The sequence below is a fragment of the Podarcis vaucheri genome, assembly GCF_965113315.1.
Source record: "Podarcis vaucheri genome assembly, chromosome: 2".
Classification (NCBI taxonomy): domain Eukaryota; kingdom Metazoa; phylum Chordata; class Lepidosauria; order Squamata; family Lacertidae; genus Podarcis; species Podarcis vaucheri.
This window is the reverse complement of record NC_138760.1, coordinates 125,008,482-125,018,915: the sequence shown is the minus strand read 5'-3', so window position 1 is coordinate 125,018,915 and position 10,434 is coordinate 125,008,482. Positions and strand designations below refer to the sequence as shown.

At 46.1% G+C, this 10,434-nt stretch overlaps 1 protein-coding gene across 4 annotated transcripts; it reads right to left on the bottom strand.

Annotated features, from left to right (window-relative positions):
* Positions 1 to 2,577: 2,577 nt before the first annotated feature.
* LOC309525204 (uncharacterized protein) lies at positions 2,578 to 10,148 on the bottom strand. 4 transcript variants are annotated; one of them, XM_082210709.1, is made up of 5 exons: positions 9,472 to 10,148; positions 6,650 to 6,728; positions 4,965 to 5,036; positions 4,705 to 4,835; positions 2,578 to 3,570 (listed from the first exon to the last, which is right to left on the bottom strand). In XM_082210709.1, exons 4-5 carry the CDS (start codon positions 4,705 to 4,707, stop codon positions 2,857 to 2,859), a joined length of 717 nt encoding a protein of 238 aa, XP_082066835.1. In that variant the 5' UTR covers positions 4,708 to 4,835; positions 4,965 to 5,036; positions 6,650 to 6,728; positions 9,472 to 10,148; the 3' UTR covers positions 2,578 to 2,856. The 4 variants fall into 4 exon arrangements, with proteins under 4 accessions (XP_082066835.1, XP_082066834.1, XP_082066836.1 ...); XM_082210708.1 differs by lacking the exon at positions 4,965 to 5,036; XM_082210710.1 differs by lacking the exons at positions 4,965 to 5,036; positions 6,650 to 6,728; positions 9,472 to 10,148 and adding an exon at positions 6,800 to 7,074.
* Positions 10,149 to 10,434: the final 286 nt, after the last annotated feature.

Below are 10,434 nucleotides of genomic sequence, written 5' to 3'. Positions count from 1 at the left end.
TAAATTTCCGGGACATAGCCGGTATTTAGCCCTCGTAAGTAGCATCTGGGCAGAAATCGCTGGAAAGTCCGGGAAAATCTGGACTTATGGCAGCCCACGTGGGCAGTGTAGATTTGGGCAAATTTCATTAAAAAATAACTCAAAAACACCCCCCTTTTTTAAAGCTCAACAACTCTGCCCCCCCAAAAAGACTTTTTGAAATATGGCAACCCTTACTTAATTGACACTAGTTACAGATAGGTAGCCGTGTTGGTCTGCCATAGTCAAAATAAAAAAAATCCTTCCAGTAGCACCTTAAAGACCAACTAAGTTAGTTCTTGGTATGAGCTTTCGTGTGCATGCACACTTCTTCAGATTCTTCAGTATCTGAAGAAGTGTGCATGCACACGAAAGCTCATACCAAGAACTAACTTAGTTGGTCTTTAAGGTGCTACTGGAAGGATTTTTTTTATTTTAATTGACACTGAAATGAGAATGCCTGTCTCGGCATCCCAGGCTGAGGAGCAGGTGAGAAGGCACTGCCTGGGTGATGCTGGAGGGACCAGGGTTTCATTGGTAAGACGAGAAGTAATAATAATAGTAGTAGCAATAACAACTCTGGGCGGCTCCCAACAGATTAAAATTAGAATAAAACATCAAACATTAAAAACTTCCCTAAACAGGGCTGCCTTCTTTCCATGCAGAGGTTATATTTTCTGAGAATCCTCCGGAAAAATAATATCTCAGAGGACCTGTTGATGGCATTTTACCATTGTACTGTTGAGAGTGTATTAACTTATGGTCTGTGTGTGTTGGTTTGGGAGCTGCATGGTCAGGGAAAAAACAATGCTGTCCGGGGTTGTAAAGACTGCGGGGAGAATAATTGGGTGCACTCTTCCCACCTTGGATCAAATCTATGCTCCCAGGTGCCATAAGAAAGCGGCAGAGATAGTGCAGGATAGTGCGCACCCCGGAAATGATCTCTTTCAGCTTCTGCCTTCTGGAAGAAGGTAAAGTGACCCCTGACTATTAGGTCCAGTCGTGGCCGACTCTGGGGTTGCGGCGCTCATCTCGCTCTATAGGCCGAGGGAGCCGGCGTACAGCTTCCGGGTCATGTAGACAGCATGACTAAGCCGCTTCTGGTGAACCAGAGCAGTGCACGGAAACGCCGTTTACCTTCCCGCCCGAGCAGTACCTATTTATCTACTTGCATTTTGACATGCTTTCGAACTGCCAGGTGGGCAGGAGCAGGGACCGAGCAACAGGAACTCACCCCGTCACGGGGATTCGAACCGCCGACTTTCTGATCGGCAAGTCCTAGGCTCTGTGGTTTAACCCACAGCACCACCCGCATCCCTTTCTGGAAGAAGGTACAGGGTTATAAAGACTAGGACTAGCCGCCTGAGAAACAGTTTTTATCCAAATGCGATTTTGGTTTTAAACGCAGTGTAAGGTAGTCTCTGTGGGAGTATATTGTATTTAATTATGGGGTATCAAAGTTTTTAGGGGGTTAACCAGGCTTGTTGGTTTTTGAATGTCTGATGTAGATTTTTTTCAATTTCGTTGTGCTGTATGGGACAATGACAATAAAGATTGTTGTATGTGAGGTTGTGAGGCATTCCCTTCTTTGTGAAAGAGGCATTCCCTCCTCTCTCTCTCTCTCTCTCTCTCTCATGTGTGAGAGAAAAAGAGAGGGGATGCCCTTCTCTGGAAGTGCATACGAGGGAGAGGGGGACTGCCTCTTTTAAGATGTGCATGTGTGAGAGGAGAACATGCCTGTTCTAGGGTGTTAATGTGTGTGTGAGAGAGAAAGAGGAACACCTCTCTGAAGGCAGTATTGTCGCAGGCACGCCCCCCATCTCTGAGCAGTGCAAGATTCCAGGGGTTCCTTAGGCCAAGACATACCGAAAGAAAAGAGGACTTTATTTATATATGCCACTACAGCAGCGAGAATGTTGATTGCACAAAATTGGAAGACTGGAGAAATACCAACTAAAGAACAATGGCAAGAGAAGTCGATGAACGATGCAGAACTGGCAAAAAATGACAGACAGACTAAGAGAAAAATACAACAGTGACTTTGAAAAAGAATGGGAACCATTTATGAACCCATGGGTCTGGGTTCAACATACAAACAAAAGTCTATAGACTCGATGGCAGGTTTTAAATAAACATTCACATCGTTAGCATTAGAAAATGTGTAGAAGATAGAGAAATCAGTGGCGTAGCATGGGGGGCGCAGGGGGGGCTGGCCGCACCGGGCGCAACATCTGGGGGTTAGGGGGCGCAAATCCACGGGTTAGGGGGAACAAATTACTTGCCTTGCCCAGAGTGCTGACAACCCACGCTACGCCACTGAGAGAAATAATATGGAGTATTCATTATTTTTATGTTTTTAGCTTTGATGTTATTGTATAAATATGTTATTAGTAGTTTTTTCTTTTAGGAGGCAGCAAAGTTGGTGAAAGGAGAAACAAACCAGAAGCGGAAGTTGGGGGAAGCCTAGGAGGGGAGGGAGGAAGGAATGCACAGTAAATGTTATGAATATGAGATGTGTAATGAATGAAAAAGAAAAATGACTAATTTTTTTTTAAAAAAAAAGATTCCAGGGGTTCCTGGTGCTTATCTAGGCTTCACTTTCCTTTGGAATGAGGGACAGACTGTGGCGTCTTTTAAGATACATGGTTTATTTGCACATACATGAAACCTGAGCTTACAGTGGAGGGGCTCACAGCAGATGTCTTGTCCCTTAGCAGCATCAACAACAGTCTGGTCTGGAGGTTCACTGGGGACACTGGAGTCTAGTTTGCTGTGAATGGGACTCTCCACTGAGTGGGTTTCCTGCAAACACGCCTTTCTCTCGCAGATGTTGGGATTCTACCAGATGTTTTCCTCACCTACAATGCACACATCCTGCTCCTTAACAGCACCAGGAATTGCCTGCACTGGGATATCCCAGGGGGATCTGCAACTTCCTCCATGAGGAAGGGGTTCATCCTCCTCCTCGACGGGGTAGGCTTTTTGCTGACCCCCCGTTCTCTTGTGGATGAGGGGCTTTTGCCGGATGGGTTCCCCATAGACAATGCACAGGTCTGGCTCCTTGCAAGTATCAAGCATCATCATCCTGGCTCTGGCAGCAACAACGGTCTGAGCTGGAGTTTTACTTGGGACACTGGAATCTTCTTTGCTGTAAACTGGACCCTCCCCTGAGCTGATTTCCTGCAAACATGCCTTTCTCTCGCCGGTTTTGGTTAACTGCCAGATGTTTTCCTCACCCACAATGCACACATCCTGCTCCTTAGCAGCACCAGGAATTTTCCACACTGGGATTTCATAGGGGGATCTGCAACTTCCTCCATGAGGAAGGGGTTCATCCTCCTCCTCAACTGGGTGGGCTTTTTGCTGACCCCCCGTTCTCTTGTGGATGAGGGGCTTTTGCCGGATGGGTTCCCCATAGACAATGCACAGGTCTTGCTCCTTGCAAGTATCAGGCATCGTCATCCTGGCTGAGGCCCAGGTGGTCTTCTTGCAAATTTTCGCGTTGGCACAGGCATCTTTTGCTTCATCTCCTGGCTGCCAGTTTCTCTTTGCCTGTTTAGGAAAGTAGATTGATTGAAGTGAAGAATCTTGAGAACAGGAAATACAGATAAGCAGCTCCTCTTTCAGAGGGTACTTTTGAGTGCCACATACGTACCCTGCATTTCATACACTCCCAGCGTTGTTGTTTTATGAAAATAGCTCACAATATAATATTTCCTTCATGATCCTCACCTACACAAGGGAATAGGAATCTTGGCCACTTAGTTTAGTACTGTCTGGATTGAACCTGCAACCTTCTGCAATGCAGGGCCGAGGCCACTTAGGGCTTTAAAGCACCAACACTTTGAATTGTGCTTGGAAACGTACAGGGAGCCAATGTAGGTCTTTCAAGAGTTATGAGGTCTCGGCGGCCACTCCCAGTCACCAGTCCATCTGCTGCATTTTGGATTAGTGGTACCGTATTTTTTGCTTTATAAGGCACACCCGACCATAAGACACACCTCGTTTTTAGAGGAAGAAAACAAGAAAGCAACGCAAAGCCTCTTGAGCGAAGAGGCAGGAGTGCTCCGGCTGCGCTCAAGAGGCTTTGCATGGCTATCCCTGAAGCCAGGAGAGCAATAGGGATCCCTCTTGCTCTTCTGGCTTTAGCAATAGCTGTGCAGCCTGCATTCGCCCCATAAGACGCACACACATTTCCCCTTACTTTTTAGGAGGGGAAAAGTGTGTCTTATAGAGTGAAAAATACAGTAGTTTCCGGGTCACTTTCAAAGGTAGCCCCACGCAGAGCGCATTGCAGTAGTCCAAGCAGGAGATAACTGGTCTTATATACATGTTTGCATGTATTTTAAATCTTTCGCCCTCCCCCGTTGGATAAGGTTGCTCATAACAGCCGTGCTCCTATGTCGCCCCCCCCCCCCAATTTGTTTGTTTCTTAAAAGGCCCAGAGCAATAATCAGGCAGCGGCTTGTAAATCTGGGCTTCCCTGCCGTTCCTGTCCCGATTCCAGCCTGCAAGCTTTCTGGATTAGCTATAAATCCAGGGGAGAGAATCGGAACCATTAAAATGGACTCAGGACGTGCACAAATGGAAAGCTCAGATCTGCGCCCACGGTTTGCTGAGTGATTCTCACCCTCTCTATCTTAACCACCAACTAAAAAAAATACAAAGGAAACCGGCCAATGTTACCATTTCCAGATCTGCCAGCCTAGAGAAGGGAACTTTCGGACGCAGCGTCACAAACTCCAAAGAGGCTGATTGGCCAAGGTCCTGCTGTCACTCTGGAAGCCCCGCCTTCACTATGAAGGGCAAGAAACTACCTGTGTGAAAAAATAACAAGAGATGTCTAAAGAGTGCAAAGCAGTTGCAGCGCCAATACCGGGCTGAATTGTTAATATTAGAAAATCCACAAATGTCATGTGTTTCGTTGGTTCAACACATTTTATTACCTGGTGGGATTAATTATGTCTTCATTTGGTAGAATTGATCTTTTAGGGCTGACTGGCAAAGGCCGATAACAACTAATAAAACAGGTTAAATAAAATATACAAATATTTACTGCATTGTAGACAGCAGCAATAAACACTAAAAGCAGAGTTAAACACTGTTCTCAGTGTGGAAGAGCAGAAGCCTTTGCTTGTTTACTCATGAGTAAGTCCTACTTCATCCTATGCCCTTTTAAAATGTGCTTTGGGGGGGTTATTGGGTTGCTGTTTTTATTTTGATTATATGTTTTGTGGTTTTATATTTTGATTTTGTACTGTGAACTGCCCTGAGACCTCCAAGTATAGGGTGGTGTTATAAGAATTCTAAGGTGCCAAATATAAAATAAACATTCATAAATGTACAGGGCAAACACTTCTATAAGTATATAAACCACGTGTCTGAAATAGTACAGGAGAGTAATCCTGAAGCCATTTTGACTCTCCCAAACCATTCTGACTCACCTAAATTGACCACAAATATTTCTCTGCAAGGAGAAAGGAAATGGGAAAGCCTTCCCATTGTCTCTTTGCTTGCAAATCCAGTCTTAAGGGCATATTTGTGTATGAATAGGGTGAGCCTGTGACCTGGATTTAGGAATTAAAGTATTTACCATTACAAAAGAATGGCCAGGCTGCCCACCTAATGCAATCAGTGACCATTGAATATCTTAGCAGGCAGGATTTCTGCCTCCTTCTTTGATGTATGTATGATGTCTTTTGGGGAGATGTCTTGGGCTACAGGGTGGGCAATTTCAAACTTCTATATAAGGGCACCATTATTCTGGGTTCCTCCTCCCTCCTGCGTGTGGGGAGTGGAAACCCTGTTGCAACAGTTTAATAAAGGACTCTATATGGGCTCTTGGATACCCCCAAAGGGAAAAGGAGCAGGTTTTTTCTTATAATAGCGGTATATGTATATTAATAAATAAAATAATAATAATAATAATAATAATAGGCTCCAGCCCACCCCTTCAGACAGTGGTGAATTCACAGACTTTCCTTCTTCATCTCAAGCCCCTTCCCTTGTCCCACTTGGGTGTTTGCTCAGCTAAAGGGGGCCAGGTGTTTATGTGGGAAGTGTAAAGGCTGATAGGAATTGGAGTTCACAGAAAAACAAACTGTGCCAGGGAGGAAGATTGATCTGAAAAGAGAAATTAAACAGCAGAGAGAGAAAGATCCTCTTTTTCCCTCTCGCACTTGGATTTAATAGCTTTCTTGTTTCGTTTTTCAAAAAATTGTGGCTCAGTTTCACATATTGTTAACATAGTAACATCAACTTTTGTGGCTTCCTTAAAAAAAATATTTTTGACCCTGATAATATGTTAGCTTGACCATGGGCATTCTGTTTTCCACAGTGGCTAAATTGGATAGCTCTAGAAAGACCAATTACTGGGCACAGAGAACCCAGAATCTGTGGGGATGTTGAGGAAGGGAGGAGAAGATGTATTGATTAAATATTATCCCTCCTCACTCACGCCAGTGAGAAAGCCATCAGAACACATTCCCTTGCAAGTTGGTGATTCGTTACAATCCTTTAAATTAAGCAATCCAGCCTTCCTTGTTCCTGGTAAGTTTCCCCTTAGTATTTCCCTCTTAAAATAATAATAACAACAACACAGGAGTCTTCTTTAAGAGTAAAGCTTACTTACCTTGTGGCTTCTATCCTCTGTAAGGATAAACCATGTGCTGCTGGATAAGAGCCAGAAGAGGACTTCCAAGAGAGAAGTCCTAAAGGAGAAAGGGGAGATGGCCATGTGCTCAGCCCTTTTAAAGGGTCTGCTAGGGCCACGCCCACCTACCTGGCCACACACAAGAGGAGGGGGCTCCAGAACAGGTATGGCAGGAAGTCCTCCCTTTTCTGGAGCCACATTCCCCTGGGGGGTCCACTCTAGGCAACAGGAAATTGTTGTACTTGACTGCTTCAGTGATGATACATCCCACATGCCCCTTTCTCAGGCAATACAACATACACTTATATACACAATTTTTATTCAACCACCCTGTTATGTACAGAGTTGAATAGGATCCAAATTGCAGCAGTCTGATTGGTCCTAGAACAATAGGATTCAGAATGCAGCAGTCTGATTGGTCCTAGAGCAATAGGGTCCAGAATGCAGCAGTCTGATTGGTCCTAGAACAATAGGGTCCAGAATGCAGCAGTCTGATTGGTCCTAGAGCAATAGGGTCCAGAATGCAGCTGTCTGATTGGTCCTAGAACAATAGGATTCAAAATGCAGCAGTCTGATTGGTCCTAGAACAATAGGGTCCAGAATGCAGCAGTCTGATTGGTCCTAGAACAATAGGGTCCAGAATGCAGCAGTCTGATTGGTCCGCAGGAGCCACCCAATCCAACTCCAGGTGAAAGTGAATCCGCAACCTGATTGGCCTACAGGAGAATCCTGGAATTAGCCAATCACGTGGGGCCCATTGTAAATAATGTATATAAAGCAGACAGTAAATAATGTATATAAAGCAGAATGGCTACATTCCATTTCTCACTACTATGAGCTGAATAAAGAGCATGAAATCCACTCTCGACTGAGTATATTTCACACCTAGAGACCAAGCTTGACACTGGAACTGCAGTCATCTCCTCGGTATGGCAATAAGACCGTTACACAAGTCCCTCTTGCACAAAGTGGTACTTCTTCACCCCGATGCACTTTGTCCTTGCGTGGAATTTCTCACTCTGAGACAGCTTTAGGCAATCCTGGTTGCCCTCCATCAAACTGACAGGTTCCTTTTTCACCAACCCAAAGTCCTCAGTCTGTTGATTAAGCCAGGCTGAGATCCTTGCAAGAATTTTGCCGCCCACAGCTAATAAAGGAAGCCCCAACAGTTTCCACAATCCATTCTGTCATTTTAATTTTTACTTTAAAAAGAGATTGATAATTTTGGCATGCCTAAATTTTGCTGGGATCTCCTCTCTCTCCCAGATTTTTAAACGAGTTTTGGAGTATGCCAGCTTTCAGCGTTTCACAGAACACTTCATCAGTGCGTACAAGTTCATAAAAACGAGAGACACCTGCATTTTGATGTATTTTTAATCTTTGTTGGAAGCCGCCCAGTGGCTGGGGAAACCCAGCCAGATGGGCGGAGTACAAATAATTATTATTATTAGTATTATTATTATTATTCTACTGTAAGTGATCTCTTACCACAGTAAGCCACATTGTTTTAAGAACTTTGCTTTATATATTTAAGAGGTCACGAAAAGTCGGACACGACTAAATGCCTAAACAACAACAACATATATATCCCACCCTTCCATTGTAAAAAAACGTTTGGAGTGGCTCATACCATATTAAAAATAACTAAAAAAGGAAATTTGCACGAGTCTTCCTTGTTTCACAGAACCAATTGCCTAGGCCTGCCCTAGCACATCTCTGAGACATCTCTGCTCCAAAATATTGTCAAATCCTCTTTCAAAGCCCATCTCAGACGGTGCCCTACATTTGGGGCAGCATAATCCATCAGGGCTCTTCTTATGTTCTGACAGTATTATGAGAAAACATTTTTTCTCTGTGTCAAATTTTCTCTGTATGAAATAACAGTAAAGCTTCACCTGCTGGATTTCCTCCTGTACTGGTAGTATTAAAAGTGTAGCCACCCTGCCAGAAAATACAGTGGTGCCTCGCAAGACGAAATTAATTCGTTCCGCAAGTCTCTTCGTCTTGCGAGTTTTTCGTCTTGCGATGCACGGTTTCCCATAGGAATGCATTGAAAATCAATTAATGCGTTCCTAGGGAAACCGCCTTCAGTCTGTCCCCGGACCTCTTCTGAAGGCTGGGGGGGGGGGGACAAGGGCTTTTCTTCCCACCCCCAGCATTTTAAAAAACCCCGGGACAGCGGAGGACTTCTCCGCTGTCCGGGCGATCTTAAAATGCTGGCGGGCGGCATTTTAAAATCGCCCCGGGACAGCGGAGGACTTCTCCGCTGTCCGGGGCGATTTAAAAGCCCCTGGGAAGGCAGGCAGGGGGGACAAAGACTTTCGCCCCCCTCCCGCCTTCAGAAGGTGTTCCTGCCCCGCCGCCCGGCTTCGGAGGAGGTTCGAGGACAGTGGGGAAGACGCGCTGCGCTTCCCCGCTGTCCCGGATATTTCCCTATGGGCTGTCGTCTTGCGAAGCAAGCCCATAGGGAATTTCGTCTTGCGAAGCGCCTCCAAAACGGAAAACCCTTTCGTCTAGCGGGTTTTCCGTCTTGCGAGGTGTTCGTCTTGCGAGGTACCACTGTAAATAAATAGCAATAAAGGCAAAGTATTTCTCACGCCTTTAACGGCTATGTCGCAGGCAGAAATCCATCTGGAGCAAAGCTTCACCTGTGGAGTTTCCTACTGTCACGCACCTATTAAAGAGGCGGCAGCCCTGTCATTTACAATCTCAGATAATAAAGAAATAGTATTACCATTTCCTAAATAAAAATGGCTGAACTCCGCTACAACTTTACCAGCTTGTAGCAGGCAGAAACCCACCAGGTGCAGCAAGGAAGTGAAGTGATAGGGAGAAACGTCCACTGCTGGATCTTTCCGCCTGGCAGGGAGAGAGAACGAGGCAGCGGAAACCAGATCCCAGATCCGGACTTCTTTGCGTTTAGATGAGCTACAGAAAAAGGGCTTCCTCTGTTTTCCTAGAGAAACCAGTCAGTGGGATGTAAAACAGAGCAAAGATCTCCCCTCTTTTAAAGACGGGCATGCATCTTGCTGGACCCTTAATTTAACTGAATGGCAGGCAGAAATCCAACCGATGCAGCTCACGGCCCCTTCCCTTGCACGGAGGTGCCAAGATGGGAAGAAACAGCCACTACCTATTAAAGGCAGAAGAAGGGCAGAGAAGGGGGAGTGTGACACCCCCTCAAAAAAAAACAGAAAAAAACCCCGGTTCAAAACTGCCTGCAGTTAAATGAAGGTTTACTCCAGATTCCTGGAGAGGCCACTGGGCGGGATGTAATGCAGTGCTCTTTTAAAAGCGGGCAGGCCTCTTGATGCGCCTTTGATTGAACTAAACTGGCAGGCAGAAATCCACCCGGTGCAGCTCAAGCTTCCTTTCCCAGCATGGAGGTGTAATGATGGGCAGAAAGGGACCTGAGATATAAGGAAGGCAGAGAGAGAGAGAGAGAGAGAGAGAGAGAGAGAAAGTTTCCACTACCCCCGCCCCCCTTGCAATAGATCAGTGTTTCCCAACCAGTGTTCCGCGGCACACTAGTGTGCCGCGAGACGTTGCCTGGTGTGCCGTGGGAGGGAAGCGGGCGAGTCGGGCGGCGAGAGGCGGGGCGGCGGCGGCGAGGAGAGGCCGCCCAGCGTGGGGCTCTTGCCGTCTGCCTTCCTGGCTGCCTGCGTGGCGCTGACGTCACGGGGCTGTAACGTGCCCCACATAGGCACACGCGGGGCGGCGAGCGAGCGAGCTCCCACATCCCATCGCCGCTCGCTTCGGCCGGC